Source organism: Chenopodium quinoa, unplaced genomic scaffold (genome assembly GCF_001683475.1).
Source record: "Chenopodium quinoa cultivar QQ74 unplaced genomic scaffold, ASM168347v1, whole genome shotgun sequence".
In the NCBI taxonomy this organism is placed as follows: domain Eukaryota; kingdom Viridiplantae; phylum Streptophyta; class Magnoliopsida; order Caryophyllales; family Amaranthaceae; genus Chenopodium; species Chenopodium quinoa.
Window position 1 is genome coordinate 18,810 of NW_018745106.1, and position 15,157 is coordinate 33,966.

Sequence of the window (15,157 nt, forward strand, 5' to 3'; positions counted from 1 at the left end):
TTTCATCCCCTAGACTTTAAATATAATTTAAAATATTATGTCCTTTTATATCCCACAATCTTCACGTGTATACATCTAACTAAATTCATTCATCTTCTTTCACGGTTCTACCCTCTCTCTTTTATTCTTTTAAATTTAGAAATGAAACAATCTTCCTACATATGAAAATAATTAACCTAAGTAATAACCCGTGCATTGAACAGGCCAAAAAGCTAGTTATACTTAATTTATCAAATGGTGATGTTCATTTTTTTTTCCTAGAGAAATGATGATGTTCAATTGGTAAGAAGGATATGTACACTTTAGATACGTGTTTTGTTAATGTTATGAATTCATTTTTAATTTTATTTAATATTGAATTTTCGACAACATTTTATATAAATTAACATAATAATATATAAGATGTATTTGAAACAAATAAAATTCTACAAAAACGTGTAACAATTCAAAATATAATTTGAATACAATACTCTTTATAAAAGAAAGTGAACATTTACGCTTACAGAAATGAACATTTACAACACTTATAAAAATTAACAGTTAATCAGTTATAAAAAAAATAAATCTAAAATATAGAAATAGGAATAACTTTATAGAAACTTTGCATATAATGCACCAACCTAAATATTTAATTGTATGAAACTAATATTCATTTTGATATTAGCTAATGTTCTATTGTAACTATTGTTCTCGTACAGAAAGATATTCATTTGACTTTTAATATTTTTTAATTTATATTTTAATACTTGTTCATTCCTATATTTAACTATGTTCATTTTCTACTAACGGTATTTCATATTTATATTGTAAATGTTTATTAATTTTGTAAGATACATATGTTAACTTTCAAATACTTATATGTTCATTCATAGACGTCCAGTTTCATTTTGGTAAATGCTAGATTAGGTCACGTGCCATGCACGGTAATTTTAAATAATTATTATTGAATGAAAATAACATTTAATTAAAAAAAAACATATATTTGCTAAAAAAACAAAAAAAAACATATATATATATATATAATGAATTTGTTTTCTAAAAAAAAAAAAAACCAAAATACTATGATTTAATTTTTTTTTTGAAATAAATACTATAATTTAATTAAACATACACTTGTTTTTCAAAAAATGTGAATTTGTCTGAAATAGAATGATAAATTTATTATGAAATATCCCATTAGCTAGATAGGTATTTTAATATACACATTTGACAATACTCGGTCTATAATATTTGTATATTTAACCAACATATTAGTATCATATTTTTTTTGTTTATTAACCAAATGAATTTCTTAAAGCTATGTACTATGTATTTAACCCGTAAATATATTTCTATTTTAATTTTTGTAGAAATTAAATTGGTGTTTTAAAAAACATAGTACATTACACAAACTCAATATGTCACATGTTAAGAATCCGTTTTTTTTCCCCTAAAACTTATACTCTGTAGTTGTTAATATTTTTGTGGAAGGATTTATCAAATATTTTATTTTAATTAATTTTTAATATTCTAGTCACTTTCTTGAAGCTTTATTTTATTATAAAGATATTAAATAAAAAAAATAAATGCAATTATTGAAGTACATGACACTATGATTGGCAAAATTATGTTGAAGTAAGTTTGATTTTTTTTTTCCCTTTTACATAAGTTTATATAGTTATCAAGAATACATCAAATCTTTCATTTATGTATAAGTTTGTAATAATTTATTTTTATTTAAGATTTGTTTCTTAAATAGGTTTTTTTTTTTTTAAAAAAAAAAAAATAAGGGACACACCAGAAAATGACACGTGTCATTGCTAGTGTGTCTTTTAGTATATAATTATTGAATTATTGATTTATTAGGGAGAACGATATTAATACATATGGTTATTCACATATTAATAAATATATATGTTCATTTTCATTGTGATAAATGTTCATTTTCAATTTGAAACTTGTGTTATTATATTTGATAAATAATCTTGAAATGCACTCAATTAAATTACTCAGTAATACCAATAAGATATTGTCCCAACCATACTCCACTCCCAAGTCCCAACCTCCAAAGGTTGAAAAGGAGCTAATTTACTAATTTTAACCCACTATTTCCACATCTCTTAGCAAAATATCAAACAGTACAATGAAAACTAGGAACTAATCCTAAAATATCCTTAATTATTAAAAAGTACAATTTTTGTTCATTTAATTTATAAAAGGCAGAATGTTCATTTTCATTATATACCTATTTCATATTATTTCATACATTATTGTATATGTTCATTTATAAATTCTCAAATTATGGAAATACTTACTCCTACAATGCCACTTTGCAGCTCGTAAACAATTTTATTTTATTTTGTCAAAAAATTATAAAATGTTCATTTATATTTCATTTTGATTTTTATTTTCATATTTATAAATATTCATGTACTTTATAGTTTATATACTCCACTTAGCTAGTCCACTAATTTTTAATATGTTTAATTCATGAGCCTATATCATTATCCTCACATTCCTTTAATAATTCAAAAATATAACTTTTATTATCTATGAAAATAAGTAAATGTTCTATCAAACCAAAATTATTAAATGTTCATTTACAAAATATTATATGTTCATTTATATGTTTGTCTTTTATTAGTGAAAAAATTCATTATATAATACGACGGTGTTTTCAATGTCTTTTCACGAGCTTTAATCTTCACCTTTTTTCTCTCTCTTTCTTAATACTCTACAATCCTCTAAGCTTAACTCTTCATCTTTTTCTCTCTCCTTCTCAATTGCTTCCATATTTGACATCAACCACTGCACAAAGTAAATTAAAAATTGGAACAAGTAGTCGACAGCTTTAGTTGCCTCAACAGTAAACTAGCATAATTCCAAATCTTCATCCCACAAAAAAATTAGAACATTGACTTGACTTCTTGTGTTAGTTTTTTGATATGGCGACAATCAATTTTGAATCAAATCGATAAACAAAAAAATTTGCAATTCATAAATATATTTAAAAGTTAAAGCAGCGATTCTACCGATTTTTTTTTTGTGGTCAACGGAGAAGTAGAGAATATCACTGAGATTGGCAGAGATGTAGTTCACTAAAGTTGATTAAGAATTTAAGATGGAGATCAAGGTGTCCTATATTTTGGAGTGAAACAAATTAAAAACAGCAGGATGCGGCGTCATTTGGAATGGGGTGCAGCCGTGCAGGGATTTCATCCTACACTAGAGTCTAGGTAAAAATTTTCGCTCAAAAATCCCGCTAGACCCGATTTAAATTTGCGAAATTTGGGCAAGATTTTCGACTTGAACCTTGGCTTGACCTGGCCCGACATGATCAATCGAGCTGAATTCTACCCTCGGCCCGGCTCGGACGACCCTTTGATCACCTCTTGTCATCCATTTTAGATTTCACACATACAAATACAACCCGTAGACGCGTACATGTACTGCATACATATACACTTAATTTACCATGGGCGAGGTGGTCGGCGAAAGAAAAGGAATGTAAACAATGAGACTGTGAAACTAAAAGCCGAAAAACAGGTTGTAAGAAAGATTTTGGTGCATGAAGTTGACTCTTTATCGACCAATCTACACTACTCAAATTTACTGAAAACAATATTCTTGCAAAAAGCCAACTATTATAAGCTATTTCAATTTACTCAGCTTCATCAGACAACGATACTACTATCGTCTTCCCTTGCAATCCCAGCAAACAATTTTCCAAGGGAAAGTTCTGGTGTATGAAGTAGACTTTTTATCCAACAATTTCAGCTTCAAATACCCACTTTTTCTCTTCAAAATTACAATAATTTGATGAGATTTAGTTGATTTTCAAGTTTGTTTCATAACCCAGAAGTTTGATTTTGTTTAGAAGAACGAGTAAAAATGGAGATTTGGAAGTTGGGTTTGTTTCTGGTTGCTGTAATTTCGTTTTCTGGGGTGAGAATTGATGCAAAGAGGATGTCTCAGCCTCATCCGACTGAGCGTATTTCAGGTCAGATTTCATTTGATTTTAATATTTGGGTGTGTAATTGTTTGATTGAAATAATGGAATGTGGATTGATTACTAGATTTGAAGTATAATCTTTGTGTTTTTAGGGTTTTTGTGAAGTTGGGTTTTCTTGTTTTTGGTGAATTTCTGATTTTGGTTGAGTGCTTTGCGTAGTTTTGGGATTTTTTTCAGTACCCATTTCTGGTTTTTGTTGGATAGCATGATTAGATTTTGAAAATGCTCTGAATTTGGGGTAACTGTTGCTTATGGAGTTGGGTGAGCAAATGAAAGCTTCAATAAGTTATTTTGTATTAGATTGATTTTATTCTTGATTTTGAATACGATTTTGATGAATTTAATGTATGGAGTTTTGCTTAATTGATGACATTTGCTTTTTGATGAGATTCTTCTGATGTTCTTCCATTTACGTTTGATATGGGTTTCGATAAAAAGTGGTGTTTTATTGTACCAGCAGGTTTTTTGTGCTGATTAATTTAGTGTCTTGTGAACTCTTAGAAGTAATCATACTATATATCTTTTGAATCTTCAATTCTTGTGGTAGAAAGATCACGGACGTGGTAGTGATAGAGCTGATTGAACTGAAATAGCCATATAATGTGGGTGTGCCCCTAGAAAAGAATGATCCTTGTCTTACAAAATGGAAAATTAGGATTTTGCATTAATTATGGTGATTCCAAACTCAAAAACTAAAACTTCCTTATTTATTTTTTATTGGAAGATAACGTTTTCTTTGCAATACTGATGCATAGCAAACAAGCACATTCAAACATGAAATCTGGTTTATAAAGAACACATTTGGTGAATGTGGTATACTGTAGTGAGCTTTTTAGTTGCTACTTATTTTGGATAGCAGTTGAGTTTGGGTTTACATTTGAATTAATTGTGTGAAGATGAGCGTGCTTGTTGAGTAGTGATCTGAATAATTGCAAAGGCAACTTTAACAAAGAGCTTCTGCCATTTACTTGATCTATTGTTTCAATCATTACTACCAACGAAGAGCCTTCTAATCTTGCATTTTTCGTATTATGGAAGAGCTTGTCTATTGTTTGATGACTTAAATGGTGAGGAACTAAAGTCATCCTTAAGCTTTTGGTGTCTTCCATGAGATAAATTGGGGGTCCTCTGTTGATATTATAGATGCCGGCTTTCTGTGCCCATGCTTTGTTTCTGTTGCCATATATGAAAATTTTGGAGGACATAAGTATTACCATGTGGTCAGATTCTAGGAGGGCTAATAGTTTCTGTAGCAAAAAGGGAAGGATGCCTAGTCATTATGAAGTACTTTTCACTACGACAGTGTTAATTTTGTTAGAACTGATGAGAGAAGAAAAGAGAGTGAGGAGGCATAGGTAGACGAACAGAGGCCAAAATAAGGAAATAATAGCTTAGAGATAAGATCTAAACAATTGTGTTGCGTCAAATGCAGTCTTTAGTTCTTAGGTGTATCATTTTTTGGTTTTTGTATTAATTAGTTGTCACTTGTCAGTTGTTAGATATTGAAAACATTGAAACTATGATAGATTCATTGTTTTTGACATCTTCCATTTCATCAATAATCTCTTAGTCTTAGTCTCCGAGACAAAGCTTTCACGAGCAATTGTATGTTTGGGTGAAATCTTTTGGTTGTTCTCCATGCTAACAAGAAAATTGCATTGTTTTGCCTTTATCATTCTATTAGTTAGTGTGCTACTTGTAGAAAGAAGTGTAAACATGCTTAGTATGGTATGCTGTGACTCACTAAACTAGCTACGCCTTTCATATGTTGTGAATAGCAAATTTTCATTACTTCTTGGATCAAGGTCTCAAGGATCTGTTGCAAACAACTTCTATATTCATAGAGGATCAAGGTCTCTAGGATCTATTGTAAACAACTTCTATATTCATAGAGAGGTCTCAAGGATCTATTGCAAAATAGTTACCCTGCATTGGGTGCGGAACTGTGTAGATGTATTGTGATAATATTATGTTAATACACACTTGTAGACTTGTAGTAAGTGGGTGTTGATTGAGTTATCATTTTAGGAATACTAAGTGCATCTTGAATACTCGAAGTCTAATAAATGAGTTGGTTTCAATAAACTGGCCATTTGACCATATCGATTGGTTGAAAGGAGTAAAAGAAAATGTTGCTTTTGGGGATTATGTATTGGTTTTGGGCTTGAAGAATTCTTTCTAGTTAACATAAAATTTGGGTTGTAAAGCATTGACCCATGGAACTGCTTTTATAACCTATAATCTGAACTTTAACTTCTTATTGTTTAAATTGAAAATAATGGATTTGTTTAATTAATCCATTGTAGATTTAGAGGGTATTTGGTACAAACATTGGAAACGAAATGGAAAGGAAACAAATTAGAAGGGGGAAATGAATTATGAAACTCTTGGTTTTATATGGAAAGGACTTAGACTGAACTCTATTTCTTCTTGTTTAGTTTGTAATCTATTCACCTTATCTGAACTTATCTAAACTTGTCTGAACTAATATGAACGTATTAACCCTTATCAGAACTTATTTTAGTTATAAATTAAACTTAGTAGCCCTGATCTACCTTTATCGCAACTTATCTGAACTTATTTTTCCTGAACTTATCTTATCTGAACTTATTAACCCTTTTATAAACTATTTAGAACTTATTAAGTCTGAAATAAGTGGAAATAAGGTGAACATAACACGGCCTTAGTTTATCTAATTGCAAAAAATCACTTGCAAGATGAGAGAAGAGGAGAAAGAAAGTGAAATTGTTTAGAGTGAGAGAAAAGCTGGAATTTTGGTGTTTAAGGATGGCAATATTAACTGATACCTTGGGTTTTAGAGAGGTAAAAACTAAGTGGAAACCATTACCCAAGGTAATGGTTATTATTATTTAAACCTTCTAACTAAACACTCGATAATAGTAATGATATATGCAATCTGTTGCCAATAAAAAAAAAATACTCTTACCAAACATGCTCTTAGGGTTACCATACTAAGCATTTTCTTTGTGTGCTAACTTTAGTAAGGGATTTTGCAATGTTAATTAATTAACAATGTAATAACTTTTTCGTATTAGAAATCATTGATGCAACTTGTAGTACAAGAATGTCAATATTTTTTCTAACAACAATTCCTCCATTCCGTAAAGCTTTACCCATATTTCCATTTTGGTTTGTCTCGATTACCTTATTCACTTGAAGTGGATCTCTTTATCATATTATTTTCATGAATTATGTTGATCAATTTTCATCATTTTGTCTCCTAAATGCAATTATTTCCTCTTTCCTCTATAAATTTTAAATAAATAAAATAATATAATTTTATTTCATATCTTTTCTTAACAAAACCCCATCATCACATTTCTCCTAACATCGTGTGCCCTAAGAATAAGTAAGCCTTTGTGGGACTAAGGAAGTAGTAGAATTGAAATGAAGTATTAATTATGTCACATGAACTTATCTCTCATAGTTTCTAATTGTCATTGAGTAAAACAATTACTCATTTGTGTTTCATGTTACTCATACTCTTCATTTTACCTTAAGTAGTCATGTAAGACGGTAAGATCCTCAATATCTGGAAATGATAATCTGGCCCTTTGTTTTGACTAAAATCATAATCTTTTTTCCATAAAAAGGAGAGTTGAACACGTACATGAGTCTCAGAAACCTAGCTCGTGTTACACAAATAGAAAGGGTAAAAAAAAAAAAAAAAAAAAAAAAAAACCATCTTGAGGGTCACGATTAGATTGCTCCTTGCTAGATCCATTTGTGTAGCAAGGTGGAGCGATATGTTGAAGGAATTGTGAATTTTGCTAAGGGACAAAGACTTGTATATGGATTTTTACTTCCCCTTAGATGTATCAACTTGTAAGAGGATATGGAAGCTATTAGTCCAAAAAACTTACTTCGTAGGGAAGTAGGAAAGATTATGCAAATATGTCTCCTGTCCAAACTCTTTTTTCATACAAAAATATGGATATTTGGAAAGCAAAAGATATATCCTTAATTCAGCCAAAAACTGTAATTTAGGGGTTTGAAATGAATAGATGATCAACTGCTTAAGCATTTGATTTAAGAGGCCCAAATTCAAATACCATCCAAGTCCTTCCATTTGCTGTTTTTGTTACATTGCTCTTGCTTATATAAACTTTGTGCCCACTTGACAGTTAACACTTCCTCAGACTTCACAAATTAACTGAGCGAAGGATTTAGTGAGCAGGGGAAGAATAAACAGAAATACTCTAAACAGAGTATAAACCATGCTTATTTCTGACAATCAAAGTGTTTTACATAAGATGTGGAGTTCATGTGATGATCGTTCCTTGAAGGTCAAGATAAATAAATTTCTCTCTAATATTACCTGTCAAATTGATTGGTCAGATCAGGTGATTGGGTTGGGGTTGGAGAATTACAAGTTTAGATCCAACAATGCTTGTTCAATGGTCATGACCCAAAAATTTGAAATTCGAGTTCATACTAATAAGATATACAAAATGTACGTGCCAAAAAATAAGCCAAATCCAACCATACAAATGATAATTATTCCAAGCATTTAAACCTAGCAGATAAAGTAATAGCCGAAGACTTGTAGGTTTTTAATTTTTATCTTATTGTAATATACTACTCGCAATCTTGTTTTATTATTTATATATGATGATTTTCAGATCAGTAGGGTTATATTGGTTTGGGTTGGATTTGGTCCAAAATTGTGATGAATGTTTTGATTCAGATAAAATTGGGTTTTGGGAATATTAGCCAAAATGTTTAGGTACACTACTGTTGGGTTAAATACAGGGATAAATTTTGACAGTTTTTTTTTTTTTTTTTTTTTTTTTTGTATATTTGCATAATCTCGATAATGAACAATCCTGATTACATGGGCCAAATAATACAATGCAAACAAAGGTTCCTCTTGTTTTTTTTATTTTTATTTATTTTTATGCATCAATCTAGGAATTGAGGAAGTTCTTAGAGCCTGGCTGGTTATTACTAGTCTGAGTTTTCTGAATTGCTAAATTGTACGAAGTATATCTATTATTCCAGAATTATCAATGATTACTCTAAGAAGGAACATTTCTCCTGCCTTGCTGATTGTTCTTGATATTTACTTCATATTTCAGGTAGTGCTGGTGATGTCCTGGATGATAACCCTGTGGGCAGACTGAAAGTTTTTGTTTATGAGCTTCCTAGCAAATACAACAAAAAGATCTTGCAGAAGGATCCAAGATGTCTTACCCACATGTTTGCAGCTGAGATATTTATGCACCGGTTTCTTCTTGCTAGCCCTGTCCGAACCCTTAATCCTGAAGAAGCTGATTGGTTTTACACCCCAGTGTATAGCACTTGCGATTTAACACCAAATGGTCTTCCACTGCCATTTAAATCCCCACGCATGATGAGAAGTGCTGTACAGCTTATTTCATCAAACTGGCCTTATTGGAACAGGACAGAAGGAGCAGATCATTTTTTTGTGGTACCTCATGATTTTGGTGCTTGCTTCCATTACCAGGTGAGAAAAATATTGAACTCATTTTTCTACCACTTCAGAAAGTAACACTAGAACCAAATAAAAAAAAAAATGGGTCTGTAAGAAATGGTTCAAAAGGAACAATGTTTTTACAAGCTTCTCCTTTTTTTCCCCCTTTTTTTGATGTCATATCTTTATTATGCAGGAAGAAAAAGCAATCGAAAGAGGTATTCTTCCTTTGCTCCAACGTGCTACTTTGGTTCAGACTTTTGGTCAGCGAAATCATGTATGCCTGAAGGAGGGCGCAATCACCATTCCTCCATATGCTCCGCCACAGAAAATGCAAGCTCATTTAATCCCTCCAGATACACCTCGCTCCATCTTTGTTTACTTCCGGGGTCTCTTTTATGATGTCGGAAATGACCCTGAAGGAGGTTACTATGCAAGGTTTGCTCTCTCTCTCACATAGATGATAAGAAATTTGGAGAAGAAAATATTCTGGCTAAGCTCTAATGGACTTAAGAACAACTTATGCTGATTAAATCTTACTTTCCTAACATACAGAGGTGCAAGAGCAGCTGTTTGGGAAAACTTCAAGGACAACCCACTTTTTGACATCTCAACAGAGCATCCTACAACATACTATGAGGATATGCAAAGAGCTGTTTTTTGCTTGTGCCCTCTAGGCTGGGCACCTTGGAGTCCAAGATTGGTTGAAGCTGTTATATTTGGGTGCATTCCTGTCATTATAGCAGATGATATCGTTCTTCCATTTGCAGATGCCATTCCATGGGAAGAAATTGGATTGTTTGTGGTTGAGAAGGATGTGCCTAATTTGGATACAATACTTACTTCGATTCCTCCCGAAGTTATCTTGAGGAAACAAAGATTACTTGCTAACCCTTCAGTTAAACAAGCTATGCTGTTCCCTACACCTGCTCAACCTGGTGATGCTTTTCATCAAATATTGAATGGACTTGCACGTAAATTGCCCCACAACCAAAACGTTTTCTTGAAACCTGGGGAAAAGGTTCTGAACTGGACTGCAGGACCTGTGGGTGACCTTAAGCCTTGGTAGATGGTCCTGGGTAGAAAATTTCAGGTGGCCGAACATTTTTCCCTGTGAAGATAATACTTCTAGAGGTGGGCATTTGTTTGCTGTTGTAAATGATATATCCATTCATTTAGTGTAAAATTGTTAACTTCTTTTTGCCAATACAAAATGAGATCATTCTGTAATTTTGCAGCATTAATGGTTTTATTTTTGCAATGTGGTATTTAGTCTCTCAAGGAAAGTTGCTTAGATTTGAATCTTATCATGCTCCATATTTAGTGTGAAACATCAGTTTTCAGTACAATGGTGTAATGTATTGTATCTACACTAAAAAGCCTGCTTGGCTGCTTGTTGCGCTATAAATCGAGTTCTCAATATTCTCAATGTTAGAACTACAAAGCCTTAATTACATATCATTTCAATGAGAAGATAATGGGGTGGATCATCGGCTTGATTGGCCAATCCGTAGGTTGCCAATTAGGTTAAGTGAGCCTCTAGTATATGTCATAGGGGTGAGCAAAAATTCTGGGTACTCGGAATTGGAACCGGAACCGATTAGGAACCGACGGGTCCGGAAACGGAATTGGACCCGGTGGTTCCAATTCCTGGTAATAAATTAAGGACCCAGTTATAACCAAGTCCAATTCCAATTCCAATTCTCAACTTTTTGGAACCGGAACCGGTTGGGTACTCGGTTACCTAATATATACTAAATTAAATAAATTATAAATAATAAAAATATGTTGAATGCATTTAATTTGTAAATTAAAAAAGTATTATCAATAATCAATAATAATTATATACTAAAAGACACACCAGTAATGACATGTGTCATCTCTTGGTGTGTACTTAGTAATTTTTTTTTTTTTTTTTTTTTGAAATTATATTATAGAACAAATTTTTATACTCTGTACAAAAATATTCCCTAATGTTATAGATTACAATATAATTACTAAAAATAAAAGGATTTGACATATTTAAACACAAATTTTTATATAGCTATTTAAAAAAAAAAACTATCTTAACATAATTTTTATTATTTTCTATATCATTTTATACCTAACATATCTTTGTAATTGTTTACTTTGATCAAAATTTGTCAACTATATTCTTAGATTTTTTTTTTTTTTTTTTTTTTTTTTTTTTTTTTATTTTTATATAACCAATTATAATGATAGTTTAATAATGGTCATTGAAAATTACCGCGCATGGCATGGGAACTAACCTAGTTAATACCTAATATAAATACAAATAGCTTAATGCACATATAATTATAAGTATTTAACGCTAAAAATGAACCTAACTAAAATAAGAATTATAATTTGTACTATATTTTAACAATTACATACATAAGTGGGTACCCGGAACCGGAACAGGTATCCGGTGGTCCCAATACCAATTTCTAAATTTTAGGACCCGATTGAACCAATTCCAAGTCCGGGTCCTAAAATTTTGACCGGATACCCGGTTTGCTCACTCCTAATGAGGAAGGAGGGTAAAGGGAAAGGGAAAGGGAAATTCCTCATATGTTATAGTGGGGTACTGTAGTTAGGAACCTTAATGCAATGTTTGGATAACAAATTAGAAGGGAAATGGAAGGGAGGGAAATAGGAGGAAGGGGAAGGAAGGGAAAGTGGAGGAAATGATGAGCTCCATTTCCCCTCCAAATCTCTCTAATTTTGCAGGGATGGTCTTTATTAAAGGAGGAGGGAAAATGGATCCCTCCCTCCCCCAACATATTATCCAAATAAGAAAGTTTGTCTCCCTCCCTTTCCCTTCCCTTCCTTTCCTTCTATTTTTTGTTATCCAAACATAGCCTAAGGCCAGCTTCAAAAACTACTCTTTAACACTTAGATCAACCCAAATTTAGAGCAACAACTACACAAAGTAGTTATAATTACTACGAAGTATCTCTGTTGAAGGTTCTATGCTAATTCAATTTAGTCCAAGTCTAAAAGTTCTACACACTTTTGTTGTATAAACAAATTTTGTTTATCAAATTGATTAAGTGGGGCTTCCTGTTTGATAAAACTTTTACCCTTCAAAATTATGCATATCTACTCATTTTTTTTATTAAATTTCTCACTTTGTTCTACTTATTTTTTTTCAATTTTTTTTATTTATTTATTTTTAATTTTTCTTAAAGGGACTTACCTTATTAACATCTTATCATCGTCTTAAATTGTGTGTAATTAATAATGGTAAAAAACTTTTGAGAACGGAGGAATTACTAATTTACTATTATTCTTTTCAAAAAGGTTTTGTAATTTACATGAATATTAAAGATACAAGTAGATACTTAAAAATAAGGAGAAAAGAAAATACTATGTACAAAAACAAAACAAAAACAACTAGCACCCTTTGTTTCTTTTATTTGATTTTATATGTATTTAATTTTTGGTAGGGGAAAAAGTAGCACACTTGGATCCTCCTGTACAAGAAGATAAGGAAAGCAAAGAAAAGATATGAGGGCTTGTGGGGAGTGAGTATGCCACGCTTTCAACTCCTACCACAATTACTTGCATTTTCTCCCTTTATCTTCACTCCCTCATTTCTTTTCTTACACTAATTAACACAACAAATTTAAAAAAAAAAAAAAAAAATCATGGCAATGACATTACAGTTGCAGCAACAAGCCACTTCTACCAAGTCATGGACTATACCTTCTGCACTGGTGCCTCCTGCAGGCACCAGTATCGGTCTCAGACGCGCTGCTGATCGCTTTGCGTTACAATCATCTTTCTCGTCTTCCTCCCTCCGTCTTCCCGGTGTTAGTCTTACTGCTGCCCCTAAGTTCTCTATGCGTGTTGCTTCCAAACAGGCCTATATCTGCCGCGATTGTGGGTATGAGTTACTCTTTCTGTTTGCTATGCTGTTCTCCTTTTTTTGTCTTCCTGAATCTTTTTAGTGACTTTGTTGGATGAACTGATTGGTTTACAGGTACATTTACAATGATCCTCGGAAACCTTTTGAGAAATTGCCTGACAATTACTATTGTCCTGGTAAGTCAGTACACACCACTTTACATTCCACTGCATTCTTACTGATTACTGCATCAGAATTATACAATTTTATTAGTTGAAAAGATGAATTAGTGCAGTAAATTGTATGGATTAAACTGGTCATTCTGTCAGAGACTACATAATTGTGAAACAAAGACAGATAGACAATGTTTTCATGTTAATGGACAAGTTTCAAATATTTATATTCGAAGTGGAAATCGAACAGATGTAATATTAGTATATTACAATGATCCCAGAGATAGTAGTTTTAACTTAGATTGGAAAATTGTGCAGTGTGTGGAGCTCCAAAGCGCAGATTCAGGGCATATGATCCCCCTGTAACCAAAAATGTAAATGACAAAGATGTTCGAAAAGCAAGGAAAGAACAGATTAAAAAAGATGAAGCTATTGGGTAAGTTCAATACAATTTGATTCTGTGATGCTTCTCAGCTGTAAGTCTATTACAGTATAAAATTTTTGATGTTTTTCCTTCTATTTTGTAGAAAAGCATTGCCTATTGCCATTTTTGTTGGAATCGCAATTCTCGGTGGAATATACTTCTACCTGAACAGCACCTATTAAGCTGTTGAGTTGAAGTTTTGTACTCAACATAGCTTTTTTCTCAATCACCCTGTACTTGTGACTTTGTGAGGGTAGTGATCTCTTTTAACATCGATACTGCTACTCTTAATTCTTTTTGTATAATTGTACTAGTGAGAAATATTAAAGTACAAACCTGATGAAATCATATTGATATCATATTCTATATCATCTCACTGTCCTCATTCCTGTTTCTCAGTTTTCTGGTAATTTGACGAATTTGTTTAACTGATGATGGAGAATGCTGACAGCACTCACAGCAGTGAACGCGTAGTATGATCTGAGGTGCTTCAGTGCTTCAGCTTAGATGTTTTACCACATACTAGTAGTTTCCTATGTGCTCAGCCTTACACTCATCCAGTTTCTTCGATCACGTTGGTCAAATACTCAAACATACCAGCAGCATCAACTATTGTGATAGCCCTTGCATCCAGCAGTCACACCAGTCACTCAATCAGTCTTCTACAAAGCTACATGTCAAACTATGCTCTAAATAGTTTGTCATAATTCTCAACTTTCTGACTTTCCTGAAATATATTCTAGTCAGTCCTGGCCCTCAATAGCTGACAAGGTCATGCAAATAAAACTCCATCAGGCTTCTTTGGATTAAAGTCATTGAGTTTACTGTCAAATTGTTTAAATTTGCCAAGCAGATTTTATTAAGACAATATATAGCCTATTCAACCAAAAACATTATGAGAAAGATCCATCTGCAGAAGAAGTCACAATTAACTGCCATGTTAGGTCCTCAATTAACTTGAATCATACGCCTCAATGAACAGCTGCAACTAGTTATCTTGAATATCTAAAGTTGCCAACGGACACTAAATCAAGCCCCTCCACCATAGCTAACAGTCATAATGCATCCACGGGGAAAAAAAAAAATTATATCAGCCAACAATCAACATTGAAAAAAACACATTTTTTTTTTCTCTGCTGAGAAGGAGAAAGAGATAAGAGAGATTTGGAGAGAGAGAGAGAGAGGGGAGGGGGGGGATACTTATGGTCTTAGCCTTGGAATCAACTCTCGTGTACGCCACAGATAGGCTGGAGAGAAAATATGC

At 32.2% G+C, this 15,157-nt stretch overlaps 2 protein-coding genes across 2 annotated transcripts; both read left to right on the forward strand.

Annotated features, from left to right (window-relative positions):
- Positions 1 to 3,726: 3,726 nt before the first annotated feature.
- LOC110710058 (probable beta-1,4-xylosyltransferase IRX10L) lies at positions 3,727 to 10,792 on the forward strand. The gene is made up of 4 exons (XM_021888314.1): positions 3,727 to 3,979; positions 9,091 to 9,479; positions 9,643 to 9,884; positions 10,002 to 10,792. The coding sequence occupies exons 1-4, from the start codon at positions 3,871 to 3,873 to the stop codon at positions 10,513 to 10,515; spliced, it is 1,254 nt and encodes a 417-aa protein (XP_021744006.1). The 5' UTR covers positions 3,727 to 3,870; the 3' UTR covers positions 10,516 to 10,792.
- Positions 10,793 to 12,883: 2,091 nt separating this feature from the next.
- On the forward strand, positions 12,884 to 14,704 carry LOC110710062. The gene is made up of 4 exons (XM_021888320.1): positions 12,884 to 13,335; positions 13,432 to 13,493; positions 13,788 to 13,905; positions 13,997 to 14,704. Exons 1-4 carry the CDS (start codon positions 13,097 to 13,099, stop codon positions 14,073 to 14,075), a joined length of 498 nt encoding a protein of 165 aa, XP_021744012.1. The 5' UTR covers positions 12,884 to 13,096; the 3' UTR covers positions 14,076 to 14,704.
- Positions 14,705 to 15,157: the final 453 nt, after the last annotated feature.

Bases quoted from the DNA above. Each gene is read 5' to 3' on its own strand.
- LOC110710058 (XM_021888314.1), top strand. From the start codon at position 3,871: ATGGAGATTTGGAAGTTGGGTTTGTTTCTGGTTGCTGTAATTTCGTTT. The intron at 3,980-9,090 runs GTCAGATTTCAT...TTCATATTTCAG, and splicing joins TCCGACTGAGCGTATTTCAG to GTAGTGCTGGTGATGTCCTG. The intron at 9,480-9,642 runs GTGAGAAAAATA...TTTATTATGCAG, and splicing joins GTGCTTGCTTCCATTACCAG to GAAGAAAAAGCAATCGAAAG.
- LOC110710062 (XM_021888320.1), top strand. From the start codon at position 13,097: ATGGCAATGACATTACAGTTGCAGCAACAAGCCACTTCTACCAAGTCA. The intron at 13,336-13,431 runs GTATGAGTTACT...ATTGGTTTACAG, and splicing joins TATATCTGCCGCGATTGTGG to GTACATTTACAATGATCCTC. The intron at 13,906-13,996 runs GTAAGTTCAATA...TCTATTTTGTAG, and splicing joins AAAAAAGATGAAGCTATTGG to AAAAGCATTGCCTATTGCCA.